At 36.4% G+C, this 18,968-nt stretch overlaps 2 protein-coding genes across 5 annotated transcripts; one reads left to right on the top strand and one right to left on the bottom strand.

Moving 5' to 3' along the window:
- Nucleotides 1-9: 9 nt before the first annotated feature.
- On the top strand, nucleotides 10-2,406 carry tma16 (translation machinery associated 16 homolog). The gene is made up of 7 exons (XM_043236331.1): nucleotides 10-163; nucleotides 237-346; nucleotides 481-518; nucleotides 958-1,042; nucleotides 1,188-1,336; nucleotides 1,890-1,932; nucleotides 2,075-2,406. The coding sequence occupies exons 1-7, from the start codon at nucleotides 161-163 to the stop codon at nucleotides 2,226-2,228; spliced, it is 582 nt and encodes a 193-aa protein (XP_043092266.1). The 5' UTR covers nucleotides 10-160; the 3' UTR covers nucleotides 2,229-2,406.
- march1 (membrane-associated ring finger (C3HC4) 1) lies at nucleotides 2,394-18,841 on the bottom strand. 4 transcript variants are annotated; one of them, XM_043236296.1, is made up of 8 exons: nucleotides 18,715-18,841; nucleotides 18,242-18,591; nucleotides 11,048-11,098; nucleotides 10,861-10,940; nucleotides 9,209-9,874; nucleotides 8,955-9,135; nucleotides 5,883-6,030; nucleotides 2,394-4,973 (listed from the first exon to the last, which is right to left on the bottom strand). In XM_043236296.1, the coding sequence occupies exons 2-8, from the start codon at nucleotides 18,329-18,331 to the stop codon at nucleotides 4,657-4,659; spliced, it is 1,533 nt and encodes a 510-aa protein (XP_043092231.1). In that variant the 5' UTR covers nucleotides 18,332-18,591; nucleotides 18,715-18,841; the 3' UTR covers nucleotides 2,394-4,656. The 4 variants fall into 4 exon arrangements, with proteins under 4 accessions (XP_043092231.1, XP_043092247.1, XP_043092239.1 ...); XM_043236312.1 differs by lacking the exon at nucleotides 18,715-18,841 and adding an exon at nucleotides 18,657-18,690 and having other exon boundaries at nucleotides 18,242-18,402; XM_043236304.1 differs by lacking the exon at nucleotides 18,715-18,841 and adding an exon at nucleotides 18,657-18,688 and having other exon boundaries at nucleotides 18,242-18,460.
- Nucleotides 18,842-18,968: the final 127 nt, after the last annotated feature.

Raw genomic sequence — 18,968 nt, 5'->3', positions numbered from 1 at the left:
TAAAGAGTACGACATGATATACGTACAAGCGGAACTTCTGACTAATGTCTGCGATACACGGAACAAAAATACCGCCGAACTGTGTCAGCGGTCCGTGCCTTAAGTCGTCCCCCCTCTAGTCACACGTGTGGCAGAGAGATATACACTTATATCAGCAAATATGGTAAATATTGGTTAAAAACTTCATTTGACAAAAATAATTTTGAATAGCGTTTAATAATTAATTCTCTCTTCAGCCGAAGGCAGCCAAGGGAAAGGGACAGGTGGAGAAGAAGGCCGTGCACCCATACAGCAGGAAAGCTGCGTATTTAGCAAGCGCTGCCATCAAACAACAGAGGAAAGAAAAGTAAGACTCGTTTCTGCACAACATTTAGATTTATTCACGTCCTTTATATGGAAATAATGAACTTAATAAATACGGTTTTGCATTGCTACGGTTATATGTTATTTCACCTGTAATATTTGTAAAATCACTTTTAGATTAAAGGGTGAAAAGGCACAGCGTCTAAATCTGAATGGTAAGCAGTTTATTTTTATTTTGTGTAAACAGAGTTTGAAAGCTTGTTTGTTGACTGGTTTGTGAAAGTTGACATTTGGCAGAAACGTTATGTGTTATACTCCAGCTAACAGTAATACGTTTAGCTAACGTTCCTATTAAATTATTAAAATGTTATATTATTTTTTTACGTTAAAAACATTAATTAAATGTTTTATTTGTTTGCAGACACTATGGGAATGTTACTTATAAACTAGTTGGGAACATTTGATTAACATCTCACAATTTTTGTGCTAACATTTTAAGATCATTATTAAAGACAGTTTAACTTCGAACAAACATTCTATTAGCTTTACTGGTGGAATGTTTGTTCATAATTTTGGAAGAACTGTACCACATTGTCAGAAGTTCTGAGAATGTTCCCTGTTAGCTGCTTACTTGTCTTCACTTATTTTCTGCAGGCGAAAAACTTTTGTGGTTCCAAAGCCAGCTAGACCCTGAAAAAGCAGAATACACTAAACACGATGCTTGTGAAATAATCGAGAGGTATGACAAACCCCAGCAGACATGTGGCTATGACTTTTAAAGTTCTGGATACACAGCACTGGCTTAAGTTTAAAAAAATGTTAAAAAGCAGTATACAGAGGATAATAATAAATACAGGCATCTTGGCTCATATCCTCTTTCACAGGTACCTTCACCGGTTTGACGGGGAGCTGGAGCAAATTGAGTTAGCAAACAGTATCAAAGGACGACAGGGTCGTCAGTATGGCTCTAGAGAGGCTGTCATCAAACAAACGATAGAACGAGAGAGAGCTCAGTATGACGGAATTGGCTTTGGTATGTTTTTTATACTCCCATTAACTTTTGTGTAGGTGTCTTTTATCTTTTTCCCTGCCATTTAAGAGGTTTATGTGAACAGTGTGCAGAGCAGAATGCTTGAATTTTAAATATACACACACACACACTAGAAAGGCTGGTCACACACAATGTTGATTTAATTTATTTAATAGTTAAAGATGTCATCTATTTATAACATTATTTTTGACAGCACACAGTGTCTAGGTTTCTTGAAGCATCTCGAAGGCATTGCCACACTTCTTCTGGGTTTATTCTGTCTCAGTTTGCTCTGTTTCTTCATGTCATTCCAAACAGACCGGATGAATCTGAGATCAGATCTCTGTGTGGAGCACCGGCTGTTGTGCAAACAAAAACCTCACTGAATTATTACAATTAATGGCCAAATGAATGTAAACTGATATTTCCTACTGACTCACTACAGTAAAAGATAGAAATAACAAAATAATACATATAGAAAGGCATATATGCTTCTTTGCTATATTAAGGCAACATTTTAAAGATGGTTAAATGTCTGTCTTTTTTCACTTTACAGAAATCCCTGATATCATCAATTGTAAGCATCTGAAAATATTTAGGTAACTACTATATAAATATGTTAATACTTCTTATAGCAAGTCATCAGATTCAAAGAATTTCTGGCACAGAACTATGTGAAGTCAAACCCAAATCCAACATAATGCCGAATGTTTCTAAGCGTGAGCCGCATTTGTTTAACAGAGATTGGACCGGTGACCTCAAGAAACTCCCCAACATTAAGATGAGAAAGGTTTCAGCCAAAGACTCTGACAGTGCACCGTCTGCAGTTTCACAAGATAAACACACGCAAGAGGAGAAAGAAGATGCATCTCTGAATTCTGACACAGACCTATAGCACCGTGAAATCCTGCAGCTCTACTACAGTAAAGTTTACTGTATAGGAAATGGACCATAGTGTATTGGGCTGCTTGCAAAAATGTGTTGTTGTAAGGAGAGAAGTTACTTAGTCACTCAGGTAACACAGTATGGTTCATCCATAAATAAACAGACTTTGAAACCGTTTGAAACATTCACAGGTTTATTGCACTGACTGATTTTTCCACGTTCCTTTGATAATGTGCATCTGAATTGTGAACGCCAATGTTGATCACCAAATCTCACTTGATCCTGGTATTGCCCTATGGGCATTTTTTAAATTATCTTTATATATATCAAGATATGATGCCACTGCGGAAATATCACAATACAAAAATGTAAAATTTGCTGAATTCTTTCTGAGTACCACTCAGCAAAACCTGATCAAACCTGCAAATTAACCAATCTCTGTCTTAGAAATAAATAAACACTATTCTCCATAAACCTTTCAAAACATACATTCTTAAAAGCTGCATAAGTTTTTGTTTAAAAAAAAAATCCAGTTCTTAATGCCATAAAACATAGAAGAAAACAAATCCTGGTTACCACTCATTTTTTTTTATAGATTTTAACTATTTTAAAAATAAATATGGCAAAAGGTTATTGTGGTTTTCTTTGTTTTTCAGACACAGCAAGATTAGATAACACTTCATTTTATACTGTCCTTGTTACATTTACTTACTATAGTAAGAACAGTAAATGATTGATATATTAATAGTGAACTTAAAATATAAATAAGAACACCTTAAAATAAAGTGTAACCCAGAAAATGTGTGCCACATATACACACACACACACAGTAGTCAGAATTTGAAGTGGATCAAATAGGTTCATCAAAGTTTACAAGAACACATTTTGTTGACAACTAAAATAATAAGGTTTTGATCCACTTCAAATTTTCGATAGTGTTACATATACATACATATATGTATATATATGAATGTATTTCACACAAATCCCAGCCACGATCTGAAAATTTCATTATAACCCACTGAAATAAAGAGGTGAAATGATAACCAGGATATGGGTGTACGTACAAACTATAAACTATAAAACATTTTTTACAGATCACTGAAAACAAAGCAATTGATGTTACCATGATTAAAAAACAGAAGCTATTTACCAGCGCTTGTCTGATCCCTAGTATGTAATACTTGTATCTTTGGTTTCATGAAGACTTTCAGTGTAATTCCATTTATTTGTAAGGTGACTCTTTACTTGATCCAATAGTTTAAGAGATTGAGGAAAAGACAGCTGAGGTGAAAGCCAAAGCTACAGAGGATTGGCTTCCTTGACGTGAATAATCACTGCTGTAACCACCCTGTCACATTCAGATGTCACCGAATTCTCGCTAATCTACAGAGAATAAGAGAACACCTAACCACTTCAGAACAGGTTATAAGAATTCTTACCTTATTTTGTTTAGATCTAACCAGTATTACACATACAGTATGTAGGCTATAGAACAGGGCTGCCAATCGATTAAGGCAAGACACCCCAGGTGAATAGGATAACACAATTAAAGGATTAGTTCTTCCCAAAATACAAATTAGCTGAAAATCGACTCATTATCAGGCCATCTGAGATGCAGATTAATGTGCTTCTTCAGCTAAACAAGTTTGGAGAAATTTAGCAGCTTTTTTTCAGCTGATGGGACTCCCATTCTGATGGCTTTTGTATTACAAGCTTTCTGAAATGTTATGTTAAAAAATATAACTAAATATGCACTAATTTTCAGTGCCTGTTTAGGTTCAAAAATCCTGTTTCATTTTGTTCAAAGAAGGGATTTTGAATATCTCTTATTAACACTCCACGAATACTGTATAACAGTCCGAAAAATTACTTTTTCACCATGTTTTTTAAGAGTAAAATATTGTATAAATACAGGCAAATGATACATAAGCAAACCACTCAGTAAATTAAAACCAAGTTTGGTGTATAAAAACTCTTTTTGAGAAAAGATCTTTAAAGATATACATTGTAATTGAATGTGTTTTTGGATGTTTTTTGTCACACTACTCCAAAATCTCAACATGAACCATTTGCCTGTAGTGTCTTGCCTTTTTAATCGACTTAATGACTGCTGACTTGCAAAAAAATGAAGGTTGTTTAAGCTTAAATGGCTCAGATAATATAAATCCCTCATTTCTCTATTTAAGTAGCTGAATCGAGGGTATGATTATATGTTATAATGTTTTACACCATGTTTTGTATATAGTTAATTGCACACAATGTTATATTTCGATAGCCCTATATAAACGTCTTATGTAACTTTACCCACCCTCTAATAAAAATGAAAAAAGTGCTTTTGTTGTATGTAAATCGCATCACTTTGGTCAAATACACCAGGAGGGAGCCCTTTCCTAAACTTTTCAGCTACTGAGACTCAAAGCAGCAAGCACCCGTCGTCAAACGGGGGCCATTTCCACTCCTCCTGTGTTTGTTTGTGTCTGAAGAGCGGGAACCTCTGCCGTCCCGTGCGTGCCGTTGCTCTGTGTGACCGGGGCCGGCCTGTTCTCTCCGTTGCGGACGGTGTCGGGGCAGTTCTGTACAAAGATGATCCTGTTGAAAGCCTTCAGCCTCCTCCAGAGCTGCAGGTAGACTTTGCACTGAATGTACATGAAGATGAGTCCTCCAGCAAAGCCAACCGCCACCACGATGAGCTTGGTCCAGAACGGCCAATCCAGCACCCCTACGGCATTGAGAGGGGACAAACGCACCAACGCTGTGTGTGCAATAACAGCATGGCATGGAATTACAGCACTATATTATATTATGCTCCCACACGGCTATAAGGGAGTTCCTACATCTTTGAGTTGAAAGCTACAGTGAATCATTTTTATTTTTATTTTATTTTTCCCAGTTGTCTTCGATTTATACTAATATACTTACTGGTTTGGATGAATTCATTTTTTGTTTATACGCTGTTGTTTCACATTAAATAGCTTTTCAGTTTTCAGCATTGTGAGACTTTATAGAGCAAAATAAATACAATCAAATTGCACTTAAAATATCAATTCTGCTACTAGAATGTAGCAAAGAATGTAGAAAGTCAGCCTGCAAGCTGATTTACCAAAAAAAATAAATCTATGTAAATAAAGTTTTATTGAATTTTTGGTGCATTGGAATGGAACTGAAATCATTATTGTAATATTTGAGGGTAAACAAGAAGTCAAGCTCAAATCAGGGTTAACTAAAACTAAAACCAGAAAAACATAAAACAGATGTTAACAAAAATACCTAATTCAAAATATTAAGCAAAACTATAGTGATAGTAAGTTGCTTACCAACTTAAACTTCTTAGCTTGAACGGAAATATTTTAACTTACAATAGTGATCTTAAAACTGTATTACTTCATGTTTCAAATTCATTTTTATTTTGCAATTTACTTTGTGGCAATTTTGTTAAGTGCTTTTTCATTTTTTCTTGGTGATCCTTTAAGATATAATAACTAAAAAAACACTTGACTTAAGCTTAATCAAAGCTACTTTACACGAAACTGCATTAAAACCACTATAAAATGATCACTTGCTGACTGTTCAATACAACTTTCCATCTGTACTGCAAATGACAGTGCAATGCAAAACATTCAAACCTATGCATAAATATAGGCTACTGTGTTAGTGTGTTTACCATTGTTCTTGCCTTGGCGTATCTCTTCAGCTGTGCGGTCAATCAGAACGTAGAGTGACCAGATGACACACACCACAGCAGCCAGGTGAAAAGTCACAGAACAGAAGATCTTCCTCCTCTCGCTTGTAGACATCTGTAGCTTTTCCCACTTAAAAAAATAAATATATAAATAAAACAAGGAAAAAACAAGGTAACAAGAATCCAGAGCTTTATGAATTGTTCCCATCCTGTATTTGTTATTTTAGCCACAATGTGGCAGCACTAGGATGTGCGCGCTGACTTCCACAGTAAAGCCATATTCAGAATAACCTGCTCAACCATGAGTTAATTTTTTTTAACAGTGTTTACTAAGGTAAGGATCGAAGTGAAGAACTCCTTTCAGCAAGTCCCTAATCATTTAAATGCTGGTGTGTAAGTCAATCATCATTTTTGCTGTAGGCGTAAACAATCTAGTTTTCTTTTATAAATCATGGCATTGTGTTCCATAAATATGCTTAAAAATGATGAAAGTCACTGAAAGAGATACACGCCGTAGACTGTGTCGCTATGGAAACAGAGCACAGTAGGTTGTGATCAAGCTTAGGATGCAGAGACGAAAGTGTTTTCGCAATTATATGTGCTATTCAATTATTTTTGTTCAGAATACAATGGCATTTTATTTATATTTCTGAATTTCTTTTTTTCAAGCTGGAGAACTGTTACAAATTCTAGTCTGTTCAAATAAGTTTTGCATTTTAAGCCTGTCCTATGATAACACGTTTATACCATTTTAATGCATTTCCATTATACGCCTCTAATCAGACACCCTTAAAAATCAAATGATTATTAATGTTGGACAGTCTTCACATTCTTGTTCATTTAATTTTATGTAGCACACACTACTGTTCAAAGGTTTGGGGTTGGTAAATTTTTAAAATCATCTTGCATGCCAAGGCTGATTAGTAAATACATTAAAACATTTAGTCATTTAAAACATCTTCATTTATGTTTTAAAGATAATCAAAGGATTGGAACAAGATGAGGGTGAAAAATCTTTTTTGGGTGAATTATCTCTTTAATGTAATTTTGGGCTTTTTTGATAATCAAACAGCTGATTAAAATCAGACTTTCTTTGTTTTTTCAGTATTGTTACATTTGTGAAAAATGTTAAAAATACATTTCAGATCAATTAATTTCACTGTCTAGTAGGGGTCTGAGCTGTGTAAATGTGTATATTTTTCTTTGCGTGCGAGTCAAAGCGTTGGTGACCTGTGGGCCTTCACATGCTAGGCTACATAAAATACATTGAACTGAAAAATACAATTATAGGCCTAATAATAATAGCTTATAATAAAACGTAGCAATGCTGCATTGTAAAAAATACTGTTGCTACACGAAAAAACTCCATAGCATACATGATCCACCTGTAGCAGATCTATGTAGGTGGAGCTGGGGAAGGAGGAGTGTTTCTGAAGTGCGCTGCAGATTACTACCATAAGCATTAGCCAAGCATCTGAATGTTGAGCAGCAAGCTCATTGGCTAACAATATAAGAAGGAAACAATCAGTTGTGATAATGGTAATGTACATCTCAATAAATTAGAATGTCATGGAACAGTTTAAATTGTTAAACTCATGCATTAAATAAATTAAATGATCTCTCAGTTTGGTTCCTTAGGCAACTACACAATCATGACTGATCTGACCGTTGTCCAGAAGACAATCGTTGACACCCTTCCCAAGAAGGTTAAGAAACAATCATTCATTGCCAAAGAAGCAGAGTGCTGTATCCAAGCATGTCAACAGAAAGTTGAGGGGAAAGAAAAAGTGGGGAAGAAAAAGACACCAACCGAGAACCACAGACTTATGAGGTTTGTCAAACAAAATGGATTGAGGAATTTGAGTGAACTTCACAAGGAATGGCTGGGGGGGGGTCAAGGCATTAAGAGCCACCTGGAATTTAGCTCCAGTTGTTTCATTTCTCTTGTTAAGGCACTCCTGAACCACAGACACCATCAGAGGAGTCTTTCCTGGGCTAATGAGAAGAAGAACTGGACTGTCGCCCAGTGGTCCAAAGTCCTCTTTTCAGATGAGAGCAAGTTTTGAATTTCATTTGAAAACCAAAGTCGTAGAGTCTGGAGGAAGGGTGGAGAAGATCATAGCTCAAGTTTCTTGAAATCCAGTGTTAAGTTTCCACAGTCTGAGATGATTTGGGGTGCAAAGTCATCTGGTCCAAACCAACATCACGGCACCCATTTACCAATATATTTTGAAGCGTTTCATGTTTCCTTCTGCTGACCAGCTTTTCATTTTCAGCAGGATTTGGCACCTGCCCACACCGCCAAAATACCAAAAGTTGGTTAAATGGTGTTGGTGTTCTTGATTGGCCAGTAAACTCACCAGACCTGAACCCCACAGAGAATCTATGGGGTATTCTAAAGAGGAAAATCAGAAACAAGAGACCAAAAAATGCAGATGAGCTGAAGGCCACTGTCAAGGAAACCAGGGCTTCCATACAACCTCAGCAGTGCCACAAACTGATCACCTCCACGCCACGCCACGAATTAAGGCAGTAATTAAAGCAAAAGGAGCCCCTACCGAGTATTGAGTACATGTACAGTAAATGAACATACTTTCCAGAAGGTCAGCAATTCACAAAAAATTAATTTTTTATCTTACGAAGTACTCTAATTTGTTGAGATTGTTATGTTGTTGTTGATTGTTGTTGTGGGTTTTTGTTAAATGTGAGCCAAAATCATCACAGTTAAAAGAACCAAAGACTTAAACTACTTCAGTCTGTGTGCAATTAATTTATTTAATACACAAGTTTCACAATTCGAGTTGAATTGCCGAAATAAAATAACTTTTCCATGACATTCTAATTTATTGAGTTGCACCTGTACATGCCAACTTTAATGTATTTAGATCCATTTAGAACAGATCTGCTATATAATAAGATACTATTATATATCACCTGAGCACACATTTTGCCATCTGTGCTTCCTTAGTCTTGAAAAACACCAGCTGCCAGCCACTGATGTTTAATAAAACAGGATCTGAGCTGTCCAGAGCTGCGTGTGTGTGTGTGCGTTACCTTGCGCAAAGGCTTGAGGTGTGTCTCCATGATGAAGTCATATTTGCACAGCTCACAGCAGCGTGTGTCGGAGCTCTTTATCCACTGGTGCAGGCAGCCCTGGTGCACAAAACGCAAACTTCCTGTACAGTGGCAAGGGGTGATGAGCGGACACTCCTCGTCACCTTCACAGTGACAGATCCTGCACAAACCAAAACACATCAGCTTCCCGCTCGCTCAACCTCTCACGCTCGTTCATCTCTATCACTTCTCACCTGCACACCTCTAGTTCATCATCAGTGCATGCCTGTTGCGCAGCACCATTTTGATTGGCGGGAATAGTGCATTTATAAGGTGACGGGACAGACATATTTGGGTCTCCTGAACCTCTCTCTTCATATGTCTTTGTAATAGGCTCTTCCTCCTCACTTCCACTTTTATTACTACCACGTTCATTGCCTTTTTTGTGATTGGCTGCCTGGTTTTGGCCCCCACGCTCCTCCCGCTTTGACAGCTTTTTATGGGCCCTGGTGTTGGGGCCCTTGCACGGTGGTGGCTGGTTCTCTTTCTGTCCCTCGTCTGAGTTGACAGACATGAGCTTGGTGTCCTGATCCTCGCGGGAATGCGCTTGCGTGTGTCGGCTGCTGCTGCGCCTCCGTCGCGCTTTCTGGCGACTCCAGGAGCGCGCTTCTCTCCAGCGCTGCTCGTCCTCTGAGGAGGAGTCGGAGTGTGTGTGTGTTTGCTTGTGCAACCTTGAATGTCTCGGTTGGTCCACACAATCTGTTGCACACCCAACGGTCCCGGTGCTCTCCCGTCGCCGACGGATGCGGCGTTTGACTTGGCGCTTTGCGGTGGGGGCGGAGTCGGGGGTGGGGTTTATGGGCATGACGAGTGTAGTCTGATCTGAGACATCTACTTCAAGTTTAGCTTGACCACTAGAGCTGCACAACACATACACACACAGACGTGTAAAAAAAAAAAAAAGGGGGATGAAGAAGACACAACAGAGCGTGAAATGACTGATGAGTAAAAAACTTAATAGACAAATATAAATGCAATTTCTATTTAATGGTGTTTTTGATACATAACAAAATTTATTTAATAAAAACTGATTGATACCATTGAGATCATATTATTCTTCCAGTTCACATTAATTTCATCTAAATATAATAATTAAATACTAATTATTTCAAGTGATATTTTTAGAATGTTCCTAATTTAATACAAAATGTTTTATAAATGATATTGCTCTATTCTAATTATATTTTATAATTTAATACAAAATACTTCAAGGATTATAAAATGTTAATAAATGATAATTATATTTTTATTCAATTGAATTATTGAATATAAAATATTTGAAAATGAGTATATTCTATTTTGCACTCTCAAAAGTAATTTTATAGGAAATGTTTTATAAATAAATTCATCATTTAATTTTATAATTCAATACCAAATCTTTTATAAATTATATTATTCTAATTTAATTTATACTGGTAAATAATAATACTGTTTATTTTAAAACATATATAATAAATTGTATTATATATAATAAAATGCAATACAATAATTATATTTAATTTGATATTTTATAATTGAATACAAAATTCTTTTATGATTTATATAACTTTATTTTGTATTTGTGCTTTAATTAAATTGTATAACTGAATACAAATGTTTTATGAACTGCATTATTTTATTTTACAATTTATTTATAAATAAACACATTAAATGTAATGTTTTATAATCTGTCTGTTTTGTGCTAAACATATATTTTTATTGTTTAAAATCTTCTGCCGGTTTATTTTCATATTTCAAAATAGAAAATGACACATTCTACAATCGCTCCATAAAATCATATGATGTGCAAACGTACAGATGAGCAAACCACCAACATCCCACAGCACCAGCACACAACCAGACCCACCTGCATATGTCCTGTGAGGACGGTGTAACTGATGTTTGAGAGACACTGTTCAGCACGGCTCCTGGGGTGGAACTGCTCGCCTGAAACAGTTGGTGACAAAATGACAAAACATTATGTATGTGCAAAGCACGCACTTTGTTGTCATTAGGGTTGCTTTGAATAATAATGTAGTGGGAGTGTATGTTACCTTAGATATATTGCTGGATCGACTTCCTGATCGCCCAGGTGCCTTCTCACCCTAAAAGACATAAATGGGATTAATCGTATGCTCTCAATTCCTCTCTTGCTCTCTCTAACATACACACACATACACCATATAGAGGCCATATAGCATACTATAGCATACTGTAAAATACTCTCTTCTACAAGAAAGAAATAAACTATATGACTCATCTGAACCATTGCTTTGCATTAGTCTCAACCAATGGCTTGTCTATTGTTTTGTCTGACCAATGGCAGACGGGGTGGGGGGGGTGGGGGTTTATGGGAAATGGGAAAGCGCTGTCACACATAACACACACCGACAGAGAATATTTGACTCTATAAAGCAGGGTTTCTGTCACATGTTTGAGCAGATCTTTAATGTGACTGCAGCTTTAAGACAGACCAATCCTATTACTAAAAATAACAGCGGCATCCTAAGACCCGTTTGCGTGCGCACACATACAGGATGCGTGCGTGTTCATGGTAACCAATAAACACAAAGACTATTTTTAGGATTATTAAAGACTCTGGGTTATGACAATATAAAAAGAGAGGAAATAATTACGGTCTTCAGTCATTTATATGCTATATTTGTCTGATTGTCAACAGTTCATCTGTGAATGTACTTCTGTAATTTTTAATAAAAAATATATGACTTTCTCATCTTTTCTGAACTGGTTATTAGATATTATTAACCAACAACTAATTAACATTTTAGCTAGTTCTCATCTGACTGACAAGAAAACCAATGTAAATGCTAAATAATAAAATATAGGATGTAATTTTGTAATATATACAACTGATATTTATATGTTTTTGAAACAAGTATCTTGTGCTTACCAAGGCTGAAATGTAATATGCAACATTTTATCACAATTAAAACACTTTCTAATTTTAATATATTTTAAAGTCTAATTTATTCCTGTGATGAGAAGCTGATATTTTAGGAGCCATTACTCCAGTTTTCAGTGTCACATGATTCCATGCATCCTTTCTTATTATTATCAATGCTGAAAACAACCATTCTTGTGAAAACGTGATACTTTTTTAGAGTTCTTTAATAACTTCATTTGAAATAGAAGTAACAGCAACACTGGAACAATTTAATACAAACTTGCACATTAAACTCTCTCTTTTTTTTTTTTTTTAAGCTCTGGTTTAGCTACAATGAATTCAAAATCAATATAAAATACAACTGGCACAAAAGGGAACTGTTGACCTTTCACTGTTGTTTTTAAAAATGCTGAATGCTTTGTTTTGCCAGGCGTTTGTGAAGACCAATCTGTATTAGCATTTATTGCCTCCATGTGCCTCAGGCAGAGCCAATTCCTCCTGGGCTTTTGGTGGGTCCACCTTTGCCTGGCCCATTATTAACTTAACTATCTTTCCTTCAAGCTAACATTCAAGAGCGCACACACACAAATGATCTTCTGCGGATCATTATCAGTTTGAAAACCCCAAAGTGCATACAAGCTAAGCTATTGCAAGTTTATTTAATTTTTTTATTCTTATATTTTTAGCAATGGACCTAGCTGATAAAAACTTCCATATGCTGTGTAGCTTCAGTTAGTAAGGACAGTATTGAGCTCTGTTCTGTCTCTCCTGAAGCGACACTATATCGCTCTGAATTATTGATGTGAAAGCCGCCAGACACCAACATCTGATCAGCTCATAAATATTTCAAACACCCGCAGTGTATCTTTTAGCTAGCATGCAGGTGCAAATGCATCCTCTGAGAGAAAATTATATTATTGTAATAAACATGTTTTAAGACTGATTGACATATAAGTACCGTATGATAATCATGTTTGTGCTAACATCAAAAAATACAGCCACTATGTTCTCCCAGACTGCACCACTCAACCAAACGTGATTTTCATCTTACACCTTCACTTATAGGCCATAGGGAAGAAAATCAAACATGAAATCTAGATTGTTTTTCCTAATTGAGACAGAGAGCAAATGGAGAGTTTGCTTCAGCTTCCTGAAAAAAAGGAGCCTAATCTCACATCTGTCTCCTCAGAAATCTCAAACTTGGCTGGGATTTACCAAGAAACTGAATTCTGCATGTGAAGTTAAAGTTTTAGATTTAGACACAAACATAAAAAGTTCACATTCATTGCATAGATCCTAATTTTACTCAGTCAACGGTTGTCTCTTACATGTGTCTGTTTTCATTCTTCCTGAGACTTTACTGGACAACCATCTGAAACAACAATGATTCTCGAACTGAAAACACCCATTCAGCACCTGGGCAACCTCTAAGCAAGTAAAATTATGTTTCTGGATGCTTTTAACAGGCTTTAGAATTGAATTTAAAACACTTGCTAGTGTGTAATGCACTTATTGGATTCATTTTCTACAGAAGCCTTCCAGTCTTCACAGCTTCTGTCCTGAATGATAACATGACTTCCTTTCTGGGAAAATAGCGCTCCTTCATTTAGTCTAGAATTTCTCTACTCTGACAACACATGTAAAACGACCTTCTTATTGATATTTTCTCATTATCAATGCAGTCTGCTCTATAAAATAGCATCGCATTTCTTTTGATTGATTTTTTACTTACTTGATTTGCTGTTGTATTCAAAATAATATATATTTGCTTAATACAGAGCTCTGTTTTAAAATGTGTATTTTAATAAATATCAATGAAGGTTTAAAAAAAGGGATCATTTCCTGTGATCATATCCAGTTTCTGACATGACCTTTAATATCCCCTTATTGCACTATTTCTTCTACATCTGAGAAAAAAGCTAACCACGCATTCAAATGACTGCTTTCTCCTATATCTAAAAGTCCCTGTAAAGTCTGAGGTCTAGTGATAAGCATATACTAACCTTGAGCCTTAATGCTAGGGTCAAAGATCAAGTCAGTGCTCTTCTAAGATCAAGGTTCAAAGGTTATTACCACTGTTTGTCTCTCTCTGAATTCCCAAATTTAAATGGAAAAGTGTGTGTTATATCATTACATACAAATTGACAGCTTAAAATAAACAAAAAGACATTTTGATCAACACTTTTTATGAACAGGGCACTTTATTATTTTTAAGAAGTAGAGGCTCAAATTTGGTTTTCTTTTCTTTTTGTCATTCACGCTCCTTTTCACAGTAATTCATTATTTATTTAATGTTTATAATACCTCAAGGCCTTATAGTCCTTGGTACACAGGAAACATTTCTTACTGTTTCGGTGCTAGAAATTTAAGCTGCTTAATATTTTTGTGATTCTTTTGGACTTTCTAGACTTTCTAAATAAAAGTAGTATTAATTTATTTAAAAAATAAAACCATGAATGAATGACCAAACAGGTTAGGCTACATAAATGGATTCACAGTTTCTATCATAAGTAATTTAACTGACAAGATAGATAGCCATACTATAATACTTGTATAGTTAGTTCTCTATAGAGTGCAAGTATTACAAGGTCCTTCATCTCTAAAAAACATCTCTACATGCACAATCACTAAAACATGTAGAATAACACAAGCAGAACGATCCAAACTGACATTCACTTACCCATAAATTCCCCCCTGTTTGTTCAATGAGTTACCAATCTGCCAAGCACCTTGTTTCCAAGGCAGATGCATACAACAGCTCACACAGGCATCTTTACGTTCTAGGCTGGGCTGGATTAGCTTTAGCAGCTTCTCTGAGGTATAATCTGTGAGTGATTGTCTATCCCTGGTCGTGCATTCATCTAGATGCACAAAGATTGGCTTCACACGGTTTCTGAGCAGGATCCTACCCTACCTATCTTTTTCTGAAGTCAGTGTTTTCTTGCTCTGCCATCTGGAGCTCTGCCCAATTACAAGAGTCTGGACCATTCTGCTTCAGAGCAGCTGTTATATGATGGATAAACCTGTTAGTGTTGAATTCATACAAACTTATGTATGCAGGTGCAAATACAATGGTGGCCATCCCTTGTGATTTGTGTTTGTTTAAGGGACAGCGTGCCTGCAGCCAATCACCGACTAAGATTAAAGCTCTGGCTGCCATTCAAAAGCTAACTATAGACACAGGTGCATTATGGGATAATGTGCTGATAGGACACACCTGGTCACAAACTACTACTCACACGAAATTACAAAAATCTTCCTATAGATTGTAATATATAGATGCTATATCTTGCTGATATAGCATTTTAAAATGCTCAACAAGGGACCTTTTTGAATAAAAGTTAAGACCGAATTCGTTTTGTAGAAAAAGCTCATAACCATATAATAAACTCAGCGACATTACTCTGTGATGATCAGTATATATAGTTAAAAAAATAACCGTTGGTTATTAATCTGTTCAATTTGAATTAGCTTTATGTGTGTCTGATATGACAAACTTAATGCGGAATCTGTGTATTAACATCCACGCATCCATCAAAAACAACATAAACAGAGCAACAACACTGAACCTAGTTAGCAATTCAGAATGCATGCTAATTCAGTTCGGGTTAACAACCACTAAACACATAATCTCCAATTTTGATGAATATACAACGGTCACTGTAATTATCTGTAAGCATCAGATAGCTAACACACACACACACACACACACACACACACACACACACACACACACACAGAAATGAGCAGAGTGACAGTGTTATGGGCATGAAGGTAAAAGATGAATTGAAGGATAGATAGACAGACAGACAGGCAGAAAGAAATAGATAGACAGATAGTCTTCTATACCAACCAAGGCTGCATTTCAAGTTAAATTTATTACTGTGCAGGCAAAGCTGATTTGTCAGTAGCCATCAGGAGTCTTTGCTGAATAAAATGTTCAAAAGAGCAACATTTATTTGAAATATATATAGATTTTTTTATACATTGCAAAAAAATTTTTTTACTGCCACTTTTGACTAATTTAATCTGTCCTTGCTGAAAAATAATTTCTGGACTTGATAAATAAAACCTTGATGAGCATCAAAAGCTACACATTTTAACAACTCCCAAATTTTTAACAATTATGTAATTTATCACAACTAATACTACACGTGTCTTGAAGTGCGTGGAATCCAGTTTTAAAGATCAATGGTCAGGATAATTCTCCAGGGAAGCCCATTTAGTACCCATCATGGTGCCAAGTGAATGTGCATATGTGTGTGAGTATGTGTGTTAGTGAGTGATCCAAAGTGACAGTTCCTGCAGAGAGCGCAGTGGATTAGACTCCCGCTAGACAGACAGCTGTTAACTCATGCACATCGAACACGTGAAATGCACATCACACTCTTTCAGAAAACACACAAATACACCTAAAAGTGAGTCTGAGAGTCTCCATACTGTTACGGAGCAAATAACAACTGAAGTGCTTGCTCGGCACTCTGTTCTTCACTATCATAAGCAGGCACTTTCTCTGTTTAGGGTTGAGGATGTGAGCAACCCCATAAAATTAAGCATTCGTTTTTTCATATAACCATTTGTGCTACTGACATGAATGATGGATGAAAACTGTAGCTTTTCGATATTTCGGTTGTCGGTTGTTATATGGGTTCAAAACAATCTGGCTATTGAAGTAGGAACCTGAGTCATATTTGAGTGGCCAGAATATCATAGAGACCAACTAGAAACGACTTAGAGTGCCAACTTCATAAAAAAGATATATCTTAGCAATAACGTAGCAACATGATAGCATGGTGGTAACTTTTTCACCGGTATATGCTTTTTTTTTTGCTTGTTTCAACTGCTCAAGTCATACTTTCAAACTCCATCCATTCATGTTTTGTTTTGTAATTTCAGCCATGCGGAAATGTAGTGATGAATTATTTTCTTTATTGCATTCATATTTTTAGTCAAGACTTTGAAAGTAACTTTGAGTGATGTCTTTAAAAACTTTAAAAAAGACTTTAAGACTCTGACTTTTTGAATTACGATTCAGTGCATTTAAGGTCTAGTTCTTTAATTCCAGTGTAACCTTCTGCACAGCGTGGTCCATTATATTCAAATGCACACTGGAATCAATGGAATTAATTCTTAAATGATGAATTTTGCCCAATTTCAGGCATGGTATTTCATTCAGGACATTCAAATCTAATTTTATGCATTACATTTATATTTTAATGTTTTTCATGTCAACCAAATTATAAAGCAGTGATTTTAAACTCTTTCACTGGCATGATAAACTCTAAATGTTTTATAGTACTACTGTCCATCCATGACCATGCTGTCGATCGATGTTTCGGGGGAAAAGTGAGGAAATGTTCCTCACACACATGCACCAAAAAACACAAAACACTTCCAAATACATCTTACGTGCCGAAAGACCACAAAGTGAACAAGATTTTTACACAATATAAAAAGTAATTTGCACAGGACTGTTATTCTGATACTCGCACAAATCTGTGCTCGTATAGTGGCTATGAATTATGGATCTGGATAATTATTTCACAGATATAACTCAAAAACTATACAATGATACTCAAGGATACTGCTTAAAAGAGCCTAAACAGATACTGAATATATTTCCAATTTAATGCCATAAAAGTCAGCAAATCTAGAGACTTCCTCAAAATGACTGAAACTGAGATTTTAGCTGGCACTTTCCATATTGTGTGTGATATACATCCAGCGTTCAGCAAACAGGCTGTGGATATGCCATCTGAGCATAAGAATATCTTGACCATAATGCATCATGCATCAAAAAAATGCCCTGGGTATTACAAACACTCACACAGCTGAAACAAACTGAACAGCAAACATGAAAAGCATGTCTGATTTACAATATACTTAAAAGAAATGTCAATGACCCTGAAGAGGCTGAAATATATGTAACGCTGTCTATTTATAGCATCAATTTCTTTTCCAATACAACACCGTCCAGCTCTTGCTCTAGGCTATATATTTCTGTTTACATAAGACTGAGTCATTTTTACCATCACTTCTGAAAAGGAGTTGCTTGCTTTGGCACTTACAGTAAATCCCACAGATTTATGCAAACTAAATATCAGAAATCCTATTATAAGACAATATGCACAACTTATACAGCAGTCACCACAATGTGCTATTGTCCCACAGAAGCAATTAAAATACTAACTAGTATTTTGAGATATTAGTAACCATAGGAAAACCTACATGCATGGCTACATCTTTATCATAAACATAACTGTAATTGCCATGAGACAAACTACGATATTTGTTATGAAACTCCATACATCACAGATTCTCTGTGTTCAACGTTCGTACTCGCCTCATTCTCTTTACTCTTGTCTCTATTCCGGCTGGAAGTGTTGGCAGTCTCCTTGGCGATGGGCACAACGGATATCTGATGCACAGGCATGCTAGCAGTGCTCGGGACTGCGGGATACTTCGCTGCCTTCAGCCCACCAAAGACAACACGCTCACACCATCCTGAGGGTCGGCATGGAAACAAAGAATAAGCCCTGCTCCGGAGCTCGTACGCACGCTCCTACAGACACACGCACGAAATCAGGTTAAGTATCCTGGTTAAGATCTTAGACTTCAGCTGCGATGGAGAAACGTCCGGAGAGCCGCTTGACACATCCCAAAAAAAGCTGAAGCCAACCTCTCTCGTTCTACCTGTGTGATTTGTGACAGGGAAAGAGAGAGACAGACAGAAAGAGCTCATTTGAATTCTACTCTACCTGAGAGCTGCAGTGATGCCTCACTTTGTGAATGTGTGTGTGCGTCTGTTAACCTGACCTGTAAACATGTTGCTGAGAGGACTTAGGGGTTATTTTAGCTCCAAATCTCCTCCCTCCAGGAGCAGCGTGGGATGGAGAAGCCAGCTAATCAGCTTACAACCCCAGGGGCTGCACACAACCTCGGCTACTGGAACACACACTCACTCACACACACACACACACTGGACTAAACAAACTAGCTTGTAACATATGAATTGTTAAATGCTTCATTTATGAAAACAGCTGGGGAGAGCTCTTCTTTCTCAGTTTGTG

Source organism: Puntigrus tetrazona, chromosome 1 (genome assembly GCF_018831695.1).
Source record: "Puntigrus tetrazona isolate hp1 chromosome 1, ASM1883169v1, whole genome shotgun sequence".
NCBI classification, from domain to species: domain Eukaryota; kingdom Metazoa; phylum Chordata; class Actinopteri; order Cypriniformes; family Cyprinidae; genus Puntigrus; species Puntigrus tetrazona.
This window is presented reverse-complemented; position numbering and strand designations above follow the sequence as displayed.